Genomic DNA, 19405 nt, shown 5'->3' with positions numbered 1-19405 from the left:
ATCAAGTTATTACCACAGTGACCCAGGTTTGATTCCAGCCTGGGTCTGCATGTCAACGCCTCTCTTACCTGAATTCACTGTCCATCTCTCACTGTAGATAGAGCAAAAACTGCCCAAAAATATCTTAAGTTTGTGCTTTTAGGGCAACATAAACCAAGAAAACTAAGCAGGAAAAGAAACATATTACAGTTTATAATCTTAACAGCATGTGTTCTCCTCAAAGATGCAACACCTGATCCCAATTTCCTGCTTTAATTTGTAGCAAAACCACAAATAACTTCATAGATATACTCATGTGATTTAATACATCTGTAGTGTGGTGAAATACACTAATGCATTATAATCATGAACAGAGACTAATCACAGCACCAAAGTCTATAATCGTAGCATCTCTAACTCCATAGTTGTCCTGAAAATATTGAAGATACTGAAGCCACTGTTTCTCTGGCCGACACATTTCTTCCAGATGATAGAAAATGAGCACAGTAGTTTATTCGAGTCACACACACACACAGACACGCTGACCTGCTGCCATAAATACTCACCAGAGCGTGAAATGTGTATTAATCTGCAGCTGAAAATATTCTCCAACAAACTACACAGAGCTGTAAATCAAAACCGTACGATGAGTCCATTTTAAAAATTCTTTATTAATTTTTCTTATAATCAATGTTTGATACTTGAAGCAAGAATAATGAACAAAAATGCTGAGCAGGCCTCCACACGAGGCTTCATCCTGGTTCGTTTTCATCTGATTTTCTTTCTTGATATTCGTGAGAGCTCCGACGTAACAGAGGCTCTGCTTTTCTCATGATGCATTATGGCAAGGTGCAGGGAACACAGACAAGGGGAAACATTTAAAACCCACCTCCCATACAAATACCCTCTTCAGCACAACCACAAAATGAAAAAAATAATAATAAAAAAAAAAAATACAGAAAATATGGTCATGTTATTTACACAGCTTTCACTCATTTCTCTAGACCTTAATTACAAACATACATCTATCTTTCAACTGCACATTTCTCCAACCTACAGTGTCCCTTTGGATCGCTATTCACTACTAACTCCTCAAATCTGAGCTCTCGTGCCAACAGTGCTATAAAAAAAAATAAACCCAGAGTGGCAGTCTGATATACAAGATAGGGCAGTATAATTTGTGTCAGACCCACATTTCTGTAGCACTCTGCCACTAATATTCTACGACTCGATGCTCAGATTGAATCTTGAAGCCACGATGACAAGCTCAGCCGACAGCTTCTCGGTTTGACATCATTGTCGAAGATGTTTTTGAATACCCGTACCAAGGTGGAAAGTGTCAAAATGTCAGGGGGTGCAATGCTTCTAACAAATCCCCTGCAACCGCCCCTCGGAGCAGTATCGCTGCCTGGTGTATTGTGGGATGGACTGGCAGGACTTCATGATGTCATTGAGGGGGCTGACATACAGTACTGAAGGAACAGGGTCCTTTATAGCGTATAGCACCTCAAAGTGGTTTTTAAATCCGGGCACCTATCGACTCTTCATTTACTACACACATCTACTCACACAACAGTCCCCTACAAACACTTCCATGGTCACCTCTATGGCACTTTCAGGTCTTTACAGTGGTAACAAATATTAAAGGCAAATAACAGACTGAACCATTTACCCGTCTCAGCTTCCCCCTGGGAAACAAATCTAAAACATCAGGAAGAGGGTTCAATTCCAATGGTTCCTTTTGATTTTGGAATAACTATACTGAAAAAAAAAGGGGGGGGCAGAAATGTGAGAAATAACCTTTAAAAAACAAGGAAGTGGATGTGCTAAGAGGGATATAAGCACAGCTGGAACAAGAAACAGGCTAAAATTAACAGTGAAGCATTAACCCAACTATTCAATTCAGTCCAAGTTCAAGGCAAGTCTTGGACGTTCTTCATGTGAGTCCTTTTTATGAGCCCACCCCCTCCCCTCCACCCAGTAAAGAAACATAGCAGGAACATCCAAAGTGACAGGTACCCAAAAGACCAAAGACATGAGGCACATATTCACACACAATCCAGGCCTTTGAGGTCTATCATGAACAGCTTCTGTAGCAATCTCCAGTTTTTTTAAATCACCAGATGGTTTTTTTTTTTAAATAGTCAAGTCAACGTGTGATTACTTGGTGTCATGTGTCACATCTATTCCTGTTTTGTTTGTACAGACAACACACATCTGAGTTGGATTACAAATGCAGAAGGAACAGTGACAAAAAATAATCTGACTACACTTGACTGCACTTGTGTGTTTAGCAAAAAGAAAAAAACCCGTGGATACCTAACACTGAGGTCTGGTGACTGAACCTCGAACAAAAACAAAGCAGAGCTGAGGTCGAAAAATCCACAGTTGGGTCTTTTCATGGGCAGCACGTACATGTCACAATAACAAACCAACCAGTGTTAACTCGAGTCACTACAGTAGAGTGTTTACAGAAAGAGAAGTATATTTCCCCCCCACCCATCAGGAACTGCCAATGAGATTTGTGGAATGTGTTTGTCATTTACAGTGCATGTTAATGAAGCAGGAGAGGAAGGAATGCACGTTTACGCGGACTACTGTCCACAGTCAGAATGATGGGAAGCAGCAGGAATGAGAAGAAACAGCAGAGAGCAGGTGTTAGTTTGAACAGCTTCAACACAGACGGCGAGACTTGTCGTTTACGTCTGTGTGCTTGGTGCAGACTGTGGCAGCTAAACTCCAAACTGAATTTATTTCCCGACTAATTACAGAGTTTGAGATGTCTGTCTTCCTCGCATAACTGTCCAATTTATTATTAGGTTGTTGATGATTTTCTCCTCCTTAGATAGCCGGTCTACTGCGCTGAATTGTACCTGTTTGCATTTTGAATCTTCCCACAAATGGAGAGAAAGAAATACTGTTAAGGAGGTGTAAACAAAATTTCAAAATTTGGCAACATTGCAATTTTGGGGTTTGGTAACATCAAACACTGACACCTACATTAAAAAAACATATTTAGGTATGTGATGACATGTTGGAATTTTCTAAAATGCAAAGGCATATGTGTAAGACCTTTTTTAATGCAAGTAGACAAAAAAAAAAAAAAGACTGCCACACAATAAAAAGGAAAAGAGTCCTTTGTCACCAAAAAGCAAAAGAGTATTTTCTGCTAAATTTGCCACACGTCCTTATTCCACCTGTGTTAAAGTGAGGGTCGGGGGTTGGCTAAGAAAAAGTTCATCTGGAATGTTGCTAGGGATCGTTTCTAGGCAGGCCTCAGACGAAACACTGTCATTGAGATAGGCAGTGACTGGTCCCGCCCTCCCCCCAGCCAATGGAACGTCCTGAATTGTAGCGGGTTGGGTAAAGGGTCCCTAAATAGCAATTTTGGACATTTGCTCTTCAAGTTTGATGATTCGCTTCTCCTGACTGCTGACCAGGTCCTTGAGTGATTTGATTTCTTTCAAGATCTCCTCCAGCTTGGCTTCAGATTTCTGTGGGAGACACAAGAGATGAGACGAGTGAGACTTTTTGGACACGTTCGTACTCATTTCCTGCTGTGAATCACAGCTACAGTGACATTTACACACTAATGTCAAACCCAAACTATGTCCACTCCCTGTTTGAAAGCCGCTACCTACAGTCTTGGACTGTATATGCCAGGTGGCAGGGTCTGGTACTCTGGGGGTTAACATGTTTCACCAGCACTGGAACCCAGTGGGCTGTGATTACAGAGCAGAACTGCAGAGACACACATGGGCTGGGTCCCGGGCGGGTGGCTGTGTTGTGGGAGAGGTGCGGCAGGACGCCCAGCAGCCAGCAGGCGCCCAGAGGAGCAGCAGACCCCTCAGTTTGTGGGTCAGAGAGTGGGTTGAAGAGCATCTACAAACCACCTCATGAAGACAACCAACAATCTGCCCCTGCTTCAAATGTATGAAATTTGTCTGCTTAACACTGGGAGCCCCAGAAAGGCGGATACAACGAGATGAAGGGGCATTAATGAGCAATGTCTGATGACGAGTGGTAGGGCTGGGAAATATACGGTTGGTTGTTCATCATCCTAATCATGTGGGGGGGGGGTTTTTTGGTGTGGAATTACGGTAAAAAAGACTGCTAAGAGGCTGAGAAGGCTTACTGTAACATGTTAAAGTCCAGAAAGAAAAAAATCCAAAGTAGGTTTTATGATATTTATTAAGAAAAAGAATAAAAACAAACTGGCATAATGTGATGAACTAAACTAGACGAAACTATACAATATGATACAAAACATAATGAGACAATAGTGAGACGAGATAATAAGAAGTGAAATGGTCAACAACCTGGGCGGGAGTTAGACAAAGAGGGTGACCGGCAATCAAATACTCACAATCGAGGGAGTCGGGGAGGCAGACTTGTTGGCAGGGGTCGAGTTCTCTGAGTTCTTGTTCACCTTGCTGTCCAAAACGTTCTTTTTGACCACCTTGAATTCGCGGTTCTTGCCCGGGACATAGCCGTTCTTGAGGGAGATGAGGATGGGGTCCCCATTCTTGCCCTCAAACCACTCCTCAGCCTCCAGGGCGGGGTCGGGTCCAGCCGTGTCTGGGTACAAGTCATCCTGGAACAGGTCCGACTAAGGAGGAAGGACAGAATACAGGCACGTTATGAGACCAGGCCTCACTTGGCTGCTCTTTAGAAGTCTGCTAACTGGATGAGGACTCACCTTTCTGGGTACAGTCATCACGACAGGCTCACACTTCCTTTCGTGCAGTTTATAGAACCTGACAACATACAAATTCAAACCAATTACCCATAATTCAAGGCATTTACCAACAACTAAAGCAACAGACACTGTCCCGTTAATGATCAAGTCATGGTTACATTCTGCCTCCTAGTGGAGAAAGCTCGGTATTCCACCTTAGATCTGGCCAAACTCAAACAAACCCTGGTGTCAGAGATGAGGATTAGCTATCCGTCTCAGCTTACCTCGCAATTTCGCACTTGTTGACATCGAGGCCCCTCTTGGGCATGTAGCCCATTCCCCTCTGTGGCTCCTTGGTGGCGAAGGTGTTGAGGAAGTGAACATATGGAGCCTCGTCTGTGATTTCAAAGTAACGGATGCTGCTGTCACCCTGTCGAGAAATTAACAAGTCTTTTATCTTTGTCTCAGATTTGATGCGAGGTTCTAATAATGCTTCAAAAAAAGTGAATTTACCTTCCCACAGAGGTAAACAACATTGGTGTCTGGGTCATAGAAGGGCAAGAGCACTCCGTTGCTGGTATCCATCTCATTAACAGTCATGGGCTCCTCCATGTTTTGCTGAAAATAAAGAAATCAAGATAAATCAAAAGGTCTGTGCTCAAATGAAAAGCTTTCCCTGAAACGACTTAAAGACTGTGTAACAAGTCCTTTAATCAACTCTAACACCTACCATCAAATAAATTGAATACTGTGACAGTGTGAAATGTCGAGCCCATAATCTTACCATGTTCCAGAGGGATAGCTGTCTCTCACTCATGCGACTGAAACCTGTGGTGAGGATGTTGCCGTCAGAAAGGAAAATGGCCCTCATGGGTCGAGCGCCCTCATGTGCCTTCTCCTTCTCCTGTGAAGTGGAGTTTACACGTCAACACAACACTTGTGTACCCAAGCCATTAATTCCTAAACAGGTTATTATTATGTGCACTTTAGTTCTGTTTCCTATTGCTAATCTTTTACACTCCGTCAATCACAGTGTTAGCTTCATTTTTGTGGCCACATGATGATTCGCTTCATTTTAGGATTGCTTGTTTTCATCCGTTTCCATCTGAAGGTCAATTAGCTAGACGGATTAACATAATTCAGTGTCATACTCAAAACTTACAACCCCAATTCACTTTACCCAGGTTAATATCTACCTCTCACAAGCAGCAGAAACAATGGAATATAAAAGAGAAAATTAAATCTTTGATCGATGCTTACAGCGACAATCATCTCCTTGCGAGGGTCGATGACACGGACAGCCTTGTCCTTGCAGGAGGTGCAGATAAGGCTACCGTTGCGGTTCCAGCACACGCTGTAAATGACATCAGGGTGCATGTCCTCCAGGGTAATCATAGCCTCACCTGTGCCCACGTTCCAGATGATGATCTGGTTGTCGCAACCTGACGAGAGAGTGAAGTGAAGGTGAGCAGAAGAGCGGTACGGCTTGAAGATTCGGGTTCAATTTGTGTTTCGGCCACATTGTTTTGGAGATTTCAGGACACGCAGAGAGCTCTTACCTGCACTAAGAAGGACGTTGCGTGCTGTTGGGTGCCATGTGATGATGCCAACACGCTTGGAGTGGCCCTCCAGTACCACGACTGGCTCTGACATGGCAGTGACAAGGCCATTCTCAGGAATCTGCCACACCTGTGGAGGAAATGAACAGGAAGTCAGGAACAGAACCTTCATTTAACATGAATCAATCAATCCCAACCTACAAAGTGTATTAATGCACAGAGGACACCAGTAGTTACCAAAATGAACCTGAAGGGGGCAGCAGTGACTAACAGTTCAGTTGCATACATCAGCATTTGATTCAGTGACAGATGGGACAGTCAAATTTAGCAAAATACAGTGAAGCAGCTGACACTGTGTGTGTTGTGTTTTGTTTTCATCAACAGCTGCTGTACAACAGGATTTTGTTTTAGATAAAATATTTGTTGCATACCATTAACTTAAAGCTATTTTTCCTCCACATATTGGATAGACAACGTGTCTCTGAATACTGCAGATACACAGTTATTGTTTAGGTTTATTGATGTTCGCATAGTATTTCCAGACACATTCCCTCTTAAAGTGATAAAAAAGGTTGCCTGTATTACTGTGTCTAAACGTTTTCTGCTTGATGTCACACCAAAACATGTCCAAACTACGACTGACTTTAGCGCTACCTCTGTGGCATTCATCTGTATTCAGTGTTTGTTGAAGTTTAAGAAGAGTACTGTACACAGCCACGGTTAACATGCAGGGAGTGCTGATGTCTGCATGCTTAATTTAAAATCTATTCTTTATTGTAAAAAAAACAAACAAAAAAAACAGTCTTCTGTATAGACCCAGTTGTACCACCCACTCCCACCTAATCCAAACCTCATCAAGAGTCTGTTTAGGTTGTGAACTCTCCTTTCAAAAAGGTCAAATGCTATGAAGAGAGGAACCATTGATGGCTCACGTTACTTGGCTTATACTTCTGCAAACATGAAATAAATGTGGCAGTGATTCAGAGTGGCTTTAACAGGAAGTCGGGACTTTCAGGTGAGGAAGTGGTAGCACTAAATGTAAACAGGCAGCACATTAATCTCAGCCCTTTACGGCCCAAATAAGGACACATGGAGGAGAGTACAACTACAGTCTCAAAGAAAGTTGGTGACCTCAGCTCAATAAACAGCTAAATCATTCCCGAGCTCTGATTCCTACAACACATATTTCAGCCTAATCTAATCCAGAGGGTGAGGCCTGCACCCATCCCAGTGTTACAACAGCCTGGCCTTTCACAATAAAAGCATCAAGTCTATGGTCACTTATTAGCTCAAGAATGTGCACCTTTTATTCGCACCCCCATAATTAAAAGTTCAGGTGTAAAAGGGTTGAGGCGAACCTTACCATCACTGTGCAGTCCTCGGAGCCGCTGGCAATGACCTGATCATTGTGGGGGCACCAGTCAATGTCTAACACCGGGCCTGTGTGTCCACACACTGTGGGGTAGGATTTGTCAATGCGTCCCGTCTGTAAAGACAAAGATAAACAACACCGTTAGTAATGAGATTAGTCTTAGTGTGGTTGTGCTTAGAGAACATTGTCCACACTGGAGGAGAGAGCATGTTTTGAAACAGGACAATTGCAATATAATCCTAAATCCAACCTGCACAGTTAAGATCTTTAAGAAAATGTGCTTTTACACACTGATTCTTCAGGGCAAATTAAATTAGATGTGATGCTGCCAGAGCGGAGAATCAGAACTGAAGGTGACAATTCACAGCACATTCATCAAAACATACTGAACAATGTTGCAAAACAATTTCATTTAAAGAAACCAGAACAAACATCGTGTACAACCAGAGTTCAAAATGAAGAAACAACATGAGCCGGTTTGGATTCAATTACACAACAATACATAACATAACTTGTCCCACATTTACCCCCGGGTTGGGTGAGAGCACTTTATGAATAAGATCAACTGAGTGGGGTCAGAAAGTTCTTTTAGATGTGAGGGGAAACCCCAGTGCTACAAAAACCCCAGCTGAGTGCTGTAGACGAGCGTGCATTTTGAAAATTATATTTTCAGACATGGCTGATTAATAAATTAAAAACAAAGAACAAACTTAACACTGGAGAATCCCCAGCTAAAAATGAAGCTAGGATTAACCAGTAGAAGCAAACTGAGCTTAGATTTATCACCTATTGGACCACCCACAGTAATTAAGCAAAGTTGGTGGTGGGGACGTCATTATACAGCACACACATGCCAACACATGCTTAGTTTTTAAACATTAAACTGCCTTTTACATAACATACTTATACAACTAATGGATTGGATAGCTGCACTGTGCATCCTCCTCTATCCCCTTAAAATCAGCCTGAAGGTGGATGTGACCTCTTAACCCCATGAACCAGGGGAACCAGGTGCTCTCTCTACATGTCGAGGTGACTTAGCAAATCCCTGCTGTAGTGGGATGGGTGTCAGAGACACACCCTAGTCTGTGTTGACTCCCTGTACTACCGCAAGGCTGGAGAAATGATGTCACTTACTGTGGAAAGAGCCCTGCTGCTGCAGCCCTATTTAAAGCACGATGGCTTCCCTAATACAAAAAAAAAGAAAAGAAAAAGAAGAATTGCTCACTGCCCGCAGCTATTCCACCATTATAACAGGAATAACAACAATAACGGCTTGAGAAGAGCAACTAAATCTAAGCACTGTATACTGTAGATAAACTTGAAGCAATTACTAATGTTAATCCAAACAAGAGAGAAGCTCTCACGCCATGTATGATGTGCTAAACAGCCAAACAGTATGCTCAAAAGGATTTACAACGACAGTATATCCCAAACAAATGAAGTTCACACGAGAAAAATAAAATGTTTGACCAGAAAGAAGCATGGGACATCAGAACTAGTGAACTAGCAATACCTGCAGGTTACTCAGTTAGTCAGTGAGCGCTGGCTACAAAAGGCTACTGGTGTGACTAAAGTGACAGTCTTGGATTTCCAAAGAGACCGAGCTCACCCCAAATTGTACTCTATGGCTTTTGTAGCCAAATGATTACATGTGACTTAAATCTTTCAAAAGGACGGAGCTGTCAGAGAGATAAATACAGAAAGCAGTAAATAATGGCCTTTTAGTTGAAGGAGCCTGTCTGCGGCATTCAGGGTTTCAAAAGAGCAGCAAATAAACAAAGTTTAGCAAACGGATCGTGTCCACATCGACTGTTTAACTGGAGAATGTTTAATTCAACTAACCTGTGTGTTGTTTAACACACATTTTTCTGGTGCTCAACAGTGAAAAATAAAAACCCAGACACAAGCGGACGATGTAGGTCTGGCCCTTGAAAGGACAGTGTAGTCCAGGACATGAGTGTCATGTTGCTCAGGCCTTCCTGCAGATAACGCAGCTGAGCAGAGGGCACTTACAGCATGCTGCTATTACAGCTGATATCACCATGTAACATGATTCATATCTCATTGGTTTGCTCATATTCAGTGATTCACTGAGCAGATGCATAAGTTTACTGGGTCAGTACACTCCTACAATGGCTGGATATCTATACAAATCACTGTAACCGTGCAGTCACATGACAGAGAGCTGGGGTGTGACACATACTCCAAGTTTAGTGATCAAAGTTCAGTGTATCTGAGAATGAGCTCTGTGTGTGTGTCTACGTGTAGTATGTGAAAATCACAAGATCTTGTCTAAACCTCACCCTCGCTGCTGAACACACCCTCATATCTACCCTGAAGCTGAGTGTAAAGAAAGCAGACTTTGACACTGCTGTCAATAGAAATCTATGAGCCACAATACGGTATCAGATAACGCCGCCATTAAATATGAGAGCGGTGACCTCTCTCCTCTGCAGCAGAGTCTGCTTCAATATTTCATTTGAAACACGAAATATTTGCATCACAATGCAGACATGGCATCTGTTCCTTTCATACAGTAGAGATGTATATTACAGACTTTTCCTGCACATGATTTCCTGAAGACAGCGGGAACAGGATGTAAAGCAGGAAGGACACAGACAACCAGGTGGAGAACAGCATAGACGAGTCTGACAACAAGAAACCGAGCACAGAGATAAGACAAGACAACAAATAGGAGTTATTTACGACTGTACTTTTTCTTTAATAAAGGCTAATACTCCTACAGTAATTAGCTCACACTATTTTCACAACATTAACAAAGGATCATGTTTGGACTAGTAACATTTTGCACACCCACAAAATCCAAATATGACTCGGAGTATTAACACTGTCAAACCAGTTCTGTCATGTTTCAATGTCAATAGGTGCTACGCTAGTATAACAGTGACTGTGTACTCCCATGGTACATTATCCAGACCAGTGGGTGTCATACTGTGCACAAACGCTGTGGTTTTATGTTCACTTGGCTGCAACGATGCGTTCAACTGACATACATAAACCATGCGATCCGTGGCAATTAGCCAGCACTGTTGGGTAGAAAAAAAAAAAGGGAGTAGACTGACCTGGACATGTTAGGACTGATTGTATGGAAACCATGTGAAGATGTTGACTTCGTTGCTGATAAAGGTGTGAACAGATTATTTCTGATAAGCGCACAGTCGTGTTTCATGTCTGTCCTTGGAGAAGACTGGTCGAGCCCACAAAGATTCTCAATATTTAGACAGACTCAACACAGCAAATCCTACATGTCAACTCCAGTTCAGACATGCTACAAAATCTTTCTTTTTTTAAATCACAAACAATCTATAATTTATCAATAAACTGTAGTTACTACAGTTGACGCCTCGGTAACACTTGAGCTAAGCTCTGGAGCTCGACCTCCTGATCAACCCCGGTCAGGGCAGAGGAGGCCGACAGTTCGACCAGAGAGCCAGACGTTCTTCACATTCCACACCTCAGCCCCAGGCAGCTCTGGTATGGGTATGACTAATGAGAGCAAGAGGACCGCTAGGGTGTCAAATATAGCACCCTTTGAGGTGTTAATGGTGTTTGTGTCTGATATACATGATTAGGAATTCCAGGGTCTGAAGAGCGAACACAAGTGGATCTTGCCTCGAGCCTGCATAAGCATGATACACAACGCAGGAACTCAGTTTGCATTTAACAGTTTAGCTGAAAACAACAACCACCAAAAGCTGCACACAAGCTAGCCCATAGCTCTGCAGTAGGATCTCTTGTGTAGAGCAGTGCAGGTAAGCTAACCTGTAGCAACTTGTTGCATTACCCCCTCTGCCCCTCTGGAAAAAAAACAGAGCTTCAGGCAAATGCACAAGTCCGTATTTGTTTTAAAATGACAAAGTTTAATTAAAACACCTACCAGAAAGTCGTGTACCAACCACAAGTAATGAGCTGTCACTCAGAGGAGGCAGATAAGAGGTGATAAATATGACAGTAATTAATCACAAGGGGTAGAACACTGATGTGACTAGTCCACACACGAGACCCTCGAGTAACTGCTGGTGGGCAATTGTGAGCTCATAATGGTTCAGATTGTACTCAAGTATGAACAAATGAACGTAACAAAAACCAAAGACCAGGTTGGAGCTCTCAGGCTCTGATTTGGTTGCTTAACAAAGCTACTTATATCCCTGTCACACCCAGTCAAACTCTGCTGAACAGACAGCCCTGTAAGGGATAGAAATGTTACTGACATTTTAAACAAAATGTACCTGCCAACTCAGAATAAAGAAAATAGTGATACAAGAAAATGACAGCACAAGCAAGAGGTGTCAAACCAAACTGAAACTTCATCTGACGCTTATGTAATTCAGTGATTTAGCAGTGATGCGTAAGGAACTACAGTTGCAGACTTGTGACAAGAGTTTCATATTGGAAACTGCAATGACACGCTCTACTGAAGACATTAGACTACATATGAGAGGTCCATTAGTGTCATAGATTCACCAATAAAAGAAGTCTGACAGCAATCATTGAAACTCCTAATGAGAGTGGATTTAAAGTGGAAGGAAATAAACAATAAAAGTGTCAAAATCCTTGGGGTGTTGTTTAGCTCAGTTGGTAGAGCAACCGCTCCATGTACAAAGGCTCAGTCCTTGCTGCAGTGGCCCAGGGTACAAATCCGACCTGCGGCCCCAAAGTGCCAAAATCCACTGTGTAGCTATTAAAACCTCGAGCAGACTATAACAATTCAGCGTCATCTTGTCCCACAGCTATTTGTCAGAAAACAGACAATGAACAGAACATTACATAGCATAAGCACTATGACTACCAACCAGCAAGGAACAGTGAGGCCAGGTAGAAGGCTAACAGCAAAACAGATTTGATCATTTCTGATCGTCTGGTTTCTTTTTTTAGCCAAATAATTTGGCAAGAATTGACACAAGGATTTGGTAATCAAACTAGTTTACAAGAAAGTCTGATTTAAATCTGCCAAATATAAATATTTTACTTGGCTGAATGGAAAAGACTCTTCCAGTTTTGTAATCAGACTTACGGCTTTCAAGATCTATCAAGATCTTACACCCTGGCTGGCACGCGAACAGTTACATAGGACTGTCAGTAACGTCACACTTTCACAACACTGCTAAAAAAAAAGAAAAGGCCCTGACTGACTAAACCAACCAAGCAAGAAAATCATCTCCAAGGCAACCAGCCTACAGGTATAGGAAACGTGCTTAGCAAGACTTGCAACTAATTTAGTCCAGAACAAAAAAAATAAATAAATAAAATCAAGTGCACCAAAACACCCACAAACAGCAAGGGGCTAAACTCTGCAGTCAAATACCTAACATGTCCAGCACCACGCTACACACATTTGTATCCTTACAGAGGAATGCCTGATGCCTAGAAAACAACCAGTTGCGTAGCAACAAGTAAGACTGCAGAAAATGAGTGAATCACACAGCGATAGATACAAGGCACAACACTGAAACACACACAAAAAATGGATGAACAACATTCCCTCAAGGCAAGAGAGGACATTCTTTTCATTCACACAAGAGGCCTGCACACTTCCTTTCCTTGCAGCTCAACATGTGATTCACACATGCACACCACTAAAGGGTCTGCATGCTGTCCAGTGCTGCTCACAGCTCCATGGAAATTTCCACTTTTACAAGTCCCTGCGTCTGTATGATAGAGCAGGAACAATACAGTGCAGCTCACGACGGACTGAATGGAAACCTGAGCTACACACAGCTACAGAGATAAAGTAGACATACCTACACAGAGATATAGTGCAGATTTCTGGTGAATTTGGGTCATAAGATTAATTTCTAGATAGCAGGTCCACTATTCCTGTGACTAGTTAGAAAATATTTGGGGCGGCTGAAATGTATCAGGCATGATCTTGTGTTGCTCCTGCAACACAAGATCAGGCCACTGCACAAAAATCTGCCTAAAAGGCACTATTAGTTGGCTGGTGGTTGCTGATGGCTGATGACAGGAGGCTCAGTGTTTCCAGTAGGTCCACGCGAGCATTTTACAGACATCAGAGCCGAGACAGGACGTCTAATGAATATCAGCAGGGTCAATAAGTTCTGTCATTTCTTTGATGAGGCTGCACCAAGCAGATATTATATTCCCTGTGAATAAGGAAGGAAGGAAGGAAGGAAGGACGGCCATTTATCCACAGTATCTCCCTCTATCTCCCAGAGCATGCTGTGATACAGTACAGCACCTGCGGGCTGAAACAAAAGAAAAAAGAAAAAAAAACTGGAGAAACAAGCGTATGAATGAAAAGATATTTTTAGAAAGAGCCCACCCAAAAACAGAGATGCCAGGCAGCAACTGTAGTTATTTTGTGAATTAATGAATGAAAATAGCACAAAGGCAGCATAGCTTTCTTCTAAAAGGGCTATAGGGACAGGTATATTATTCAGTAATCCAGCAGTCATGCTGATTATCACATTAAAATAATCATTTTAATATGGCACTTGGATGCAGTGAGTGACTCTGTGCGACAGAGACAACATCTGACTTCAACCCAGTTCTCTCATCTTGGCCCGCTCTTCATATTTCGGCCTATCCCAGAATTCACATGTGTACCGACACTGCATGAACCAACCAATGGCGGGGCAGGGAGGAAATGGTCTTGGAAGGCTGTCAGGCAGGGAGCAGTGAATGACCATATATGGTAAAATCTGCAGTCAGCAGGACTGAGCGGCAGAAGCGGCACAGGCAGAGGCAACCGAGCGGTATAGAGGTCTTGGAAACACAAGCTGACCAAAGTATGGGGGGAAAGACCATTGATATTATGCACACCCAGTGTATTTTTGTATGTTAGAGAAACAGAGCTTTAAGCTTAGTTAGCAGGCCGAACTGGTATGTGTGTGTGAGTGAGAGAACAGAAATGTGTCACTGTGCTCACACCCAGGGATTTCTAACAGCAAAAAGGTTGAGCACTGGATCAATGGTGCATTGAGGGATTAAATCCAAATCAAACACAAACACACCTGATCATATTTTCTGTACAGACATGAAAATGCACTATGTGATGTTGTGGTGGAAAAAAAAGAGGAAGACAAAGTGACTAACACGCAGTTTGTGTGGAAAATAAAAATGCTGATGGCTGAAACAGGATAGGCAGTATATATTTATAACAATAAGAGCTTTGTAGTTAAGGGATATAAATCACAGCAACTCTAATGATTTACTGAGACCTCCCTTCTCGTGTGTGGAGCAGAGAGGAATTATCAGGAATGTTTCACTGAACACTTGCTAGCTTGCTGCATTCACTCCCACAGCTTCCTTCATATGGAAATCAGGGAATAAATTAGCAGGCATCCTGCTAAGAAAGAGAAAGGGGGAGATTGAAAGCATGAGGCAAGGGGGATGACGTGTTGAGTTGAACATCTGATGCCCTCTTCTATAAATCCCTGTGTTCGGACAGGAGGAAGCAACAATACTCACGACTATGCTGAGTCATGGCGGCCTGCCGCAGAAACCTCGCTCTACTGTGTCACACAAAGAGATGGCTCCATTGGTTTGACTACTCAAAATGAGGCTCAGACCTCAGGTCAGGTCATAAAACCCCAACACCAATCTCTCAACTCTGAGAGATTTTCAGATTTTCCAGACACAAATTATGACAATGGGGCATTATGGCAATGCTTTTTTTTGTGCACAGTTGCATATGGCTTAATTGTGAAAGGGGGGAAGGAGCATCATCACACTTCTTGCCTACCCCCAGCCAAAGTGTGGTAATGACAAAGGGCTGCGTTGGGAGTAAGAGCAGGACAAAGGCCCCGAGCAGCTGGCTGCCCACAGAGACTGGGAGCAACACAGCATAGGCAGATGGGTTAGTCGGACAGATGCACCCTCACATTAGGGAAGGAAAAGGGGTGGGAGGTGTTTAGGGGATGGGTGGCCTTGAAACAAAAATGAAATGAGACCCAGGTGACTCAAACTGCAGTGTCCTTCAATCGGGCACAGACATTTATGGACTGAACAGAGATGTCTCTACAGTCAGCACAATAACTAAAAAGCACACTGATGCGCTTGTAAATTAGTTGAACCATTTGCTAATTAAGAGGGAAACATTTCAATTCAATCTATTAGAAATGATCTCAGGTGGTGAGAGCGACTCTGTCTTACCGATCCACTGCAGTGCAGTCTAAGTCGTACCGTTTGCAGGAGCAGACTCGCCCCACTTTTGAGACCTGCATTGCCAGCTGAGGCTATACTGAGATTTCCAGATGGACCTGCTTTGTTAGAAAAATTCATTTGAGAATACCACGGTGATAAATGCCCAAAATAGATGTTAAAATTAAAGAAAAGGGGACGGGGATGCCCATTCATTTAAGATCTGAAATGAATGTTGCTCATGTGTCCCGTGCTAAACTGAAAAACTGGTTTGGTGGCACTGCATACTGGTCACATGATCCAAAGTATAACATACTATAATTCTTAAATAGCATGGCGTTCTTTCAGCTGCAGTGTCTTAATGCATGGCCTGTTGAAATGAAAAAACACTGTATCTGAAGGATTAGTCTGTGTCAAGCCTGCCAGCTCGAATGTGGGAAGATCTAAAAATCAAGACAGTTTTTTAAAATCTCTCACTTGAGGAAAATGCCCAAGATTTGCTCTGCACATAAGGACCTCAGTCTCTCACAACTTTTAAGTGCGGTAATAAAAGTAGACTTTGTTCAGTGGATGAACCAGTACTGTACTGGGACGAGGTAGTCAGAGGGCGGCTCATTTAATCACAGACGCACAGAGAGAGGAGGGCAGGAGTGTGAAACCGGTCGAGCTTGCGGACCACCTCCACTACGAGCTCTGTATTTGAATGAGGTGCTGAGAGGTGTAAGCTGTGCGATGACAGGCCTAAGGATCCGGTCCCCCACGCCAGAGCCTTCTCAGATGACATGGCAGTGTACTGGTGTACACTAATTACAGGCCCAGGTTAGATCTGTCAACAGTATTGCAGTACTTATGTCACTCACAGTGTCACGACCTGCCACTTGCTTGGTGCTGCCAAACAGAAACACCAGCAGCCAGCAATTCACCACTATCAACTATAATGGCACCCAAGGGCTCTCTGGGGTAAATGCCAAAGCCCCTTGTTGGATTCAGTCTGACCTCTATTGCACCTTAATTAGCCCAATTATGACAGCAGGGTTAAAACAAAAAGGGAGGGATGTATTCACCCGGCTAACTTGTTTACAGCTCTTCAAATGTTGTCTTGCCCAACCCAAAAGTAACTCGAGTTGGAGTGGAGTGATTCCTTATATGGAGGCAAGGATCAGGAGACTGTTCGCTCCAGGGCTTCGGGAGTAGTTTCTGTTGTACACATGAGGGTGTGTAGAGCAGCCCGCTGGTAAACATTAACCCCAATGTACACTGACATGAAGAGCCAGCAGTGCTGCTCGTATGAGGTAAAGTCTTCGATGCAAATGATTGTTTACTGTAAACAAAGCACAGGGAATAGGCTGCTACTCTCAAAAACAAAAGAGGAATCAGGACTTTCCGTTCAACTCTCTCCACCTTTTTCTGTGTTTACATTCATGTCAGTCCAAATGTAATCCCTCACAGACACATGGCTTTTCTTTCTTTTCTAATATCAAGACCACCACCAACCCCAACCCCCCATATAAAAACATCCAGACATAATCCACTTAAATCATCTGCAACAAAAGCAGCACACGCATCACCACACTCACAAAAGACACACAATGCCTTGAAGAGGCTAGCGTTACACACTTTCCATGCAGCTTTTTCCTCAGAATTAGGACGAAACAAACCGGTTTTCTATCAAAACATTGAAAAAGGTGATCAGCCTGTAAACACAATGATCAAAAAGCAATGATGATCATTTAATCAGTGTGTGCCTGGAAGCAAATACGCAGAGAAACTGTAGATGAAGAACGTAATCTCATGTTTGTAGATTTTAAACCACAAACAAACACCATACTACAAATATTGTCATTCTCAGAGCCTCAACCAATAGTGTCAAGCCTGCAGTTGGCACTGGTATTAAACATTCAAATCACAGCACATCACAAAAATCACAGCAATCTGCCATCTCTGATGTTTCTGTGTTATTAAAGAACAAGAATGTGCACCAAAGTAAGCTGATTTCACCTCAAGTAATATAAAACTACCTAAAAACACTCATTAACCAATACATTATTGGACAGCGTGCCTTCCTGATGCAGCAAAGGGAAGCAGGTAAATGCAAACATGTTTACACACCCAGTTTATCTAGATGTCACAGAGGACAGCCCTGTCCAAGCACGCAATGCAACGCTTATTTAACGCGATACACGTACCTTATGAAGAGGGAGAACGAGGAAAGCTCCACCGCCACTGGCGTCAACAATTAGGGCAACAAACTTGGGGTTGACTGAACAGAGGGCGCTGTCCCATGTGACCCTTGACACCCGGATATCATCGTAGCATTGGTCATTCTTTACCGCCTGGCCAAAGACGTGACGGAATTTGCTCTGCCGTACGACTCGTCGTATCATATCTGTGAAAAAGAGAGGAGAGGGAGATTCAACACGGTGCTGGTTAGCAGAGGAATTCAAAGACCTACAGTGTTGACATGAAGGCATCTGTGGTAACAAGATAACACGTATACAGGATGGAGAGCTGAAATATGAACCAACACATATATAAACTACTTGAAGACTTGAGAACACAAGATGTCTCATCCACAAACTGCAGCAAAGAGCAGGCTGAGCTCATATGTGAGCTTTTTTCCACGACACATCCCCTTGGCAGATGTCTTTGCCCTCACTCTGAGTGTTTTCTAACAAACCATTACTCCATGGGTCTCCCTGGAATTTCTGGGCATCGTGGTGCTAACGATTTCAAAGAACAGTATTACCAACACATGTTGTAGCTTACAAATTTGAATTGAAAACCCTATTGTGGAAAGGAGAGGACGGCGGTGGCACAGCTTGATTGTTTCATTCTTCAAACATACTCTAACACAAGGAGAAGAAGAAGAATGGAATGAGATCATTTTAAGTGAAAAATAAGGTATCAACTCTTTGCCATATGATCACAGAGCAAGTATTTTCAAGCTACAGTCATAAACACTTATTGTGTGTGACACGATATTTCCTGGTAAGAAAAGTGGTACAAATTCAGCCCAAAACTGTGAAATATCCAAAAAGGGGCTTAAAATGTTCAGATTTCAGATACAGCGTATGAATAACAAACAAAACAAACGCGCTTTATGATATTTCGCAGGACATCAAGCTCTTTGTAGTGCCTGGTTTCATCTTTTCATCTTCAGTCGTGCCAAATATTAAACATCTGAAATACTAACACGCTTTGTATGTGGCACACTTAGAAAAGAGCCACATCCAAAGGAAAAATAGGACATACTCAATCCAAACAAAAACAGACTTTGTAGCTGGTTCAGCTAAAAAATCTTCACCAAGACAAGAATCTGCTGGCAGACAAAGAGAGCTTTGGAAAACAGGCCCATTCAAAAGGGCTACAAGTCCAAGTGCTGTGCTTATAATAACAGACCATTTCCAAAGATAATGGAAAGCTGGACAAATGTAGATAAAACGACGAGAACCAAAAGGTCCAATCTGACCTACAACCTAAAGAAAGACGAAAGCTCTTAAGCGGTCTTGGTTTTGTGATGCTCCTCAATACTTCTTTAAAAAATTTTTTGACAATGCACATGGTAACAGTTTCCCAGCCTGAATCACCAACATGATAAAATCACAGCACAGGATGTGGGATATGTTTTGGAGGTGGTTTTCCATTGTGTGTGTGTGTGTGTGTGCGTATATGTGTGTGTGTGGGGGGGGT

At 42.7% G+C, this 19405-nt stretch overlaps 1 protein-coding gene across 2 annotated transcripts in view; it reads right to left on the bottom strand.

Annotated features, from left to right (window-relative positions):
• Positions 1-630: 630 nt before the first annotated feature.
• coro1ca (coronin, actin binding protein, 1Ca) overlaps positions 631-19405 on the bottom strand; it is a 32236-nt gene continuing 13461 nt past the window's right edge. For both annotated transcript variants that reach the window (XM_027273320.1, XM_010753979.3), the window contains exons 2-11: positions 17902-18101; positions 7580-7702; positions 6217-6346; positions 5918-6099; positions 5442-5561; positions 5171-5275; positions 4942-5087; positions 4679-4736; positions 4346-4588; positions 631-3473 (exon numbers count right to left, since the gene is read on the bottom strand). In XM_027273320.1, the coding sequence (XP_027129121.1) occupies positions 3354-3473; positions 4346-4588; positions 4679-4736; positions 4942-5087; positions 5171-5275; positions 5442-5561; positions 5918-6099; positions 6217-6346; positions 7580-7702; positions 17902-18101 (1427 nt within the window). In that variant the 3' untranslated portion in view covers positions 631-3353. The remainder of the gene's footprint in view (positions 3474-4345; positions 4589-4678; positions 4737-4941; positions 5088-5170; positions 5276-5441; positions 5562-5917; positions 6100-6216; positions 6347-7579; positions 7703-17901; positions 18102-19405) is intronic.

The sequence above is a fragment of the Larimichthys crocea genome, chromosome III (assembly GCF_000972845.2).
Source record: "Larimichthys crocea isolate SSNF chromosome III, L_crocea_2.0, whole genome shotgun sequence".
Lineage (NCBI taxonomy): Eukaryota > Metazoa > Chordata > Actinopteri > Sciaenidae > Larimichthys > Larimichthys crocea.
The sequence above is the reverse complement of the archived record's forward strand: the minus strand, read 5'-3'. Positions and strand labels throughout refer to the sequence as shown.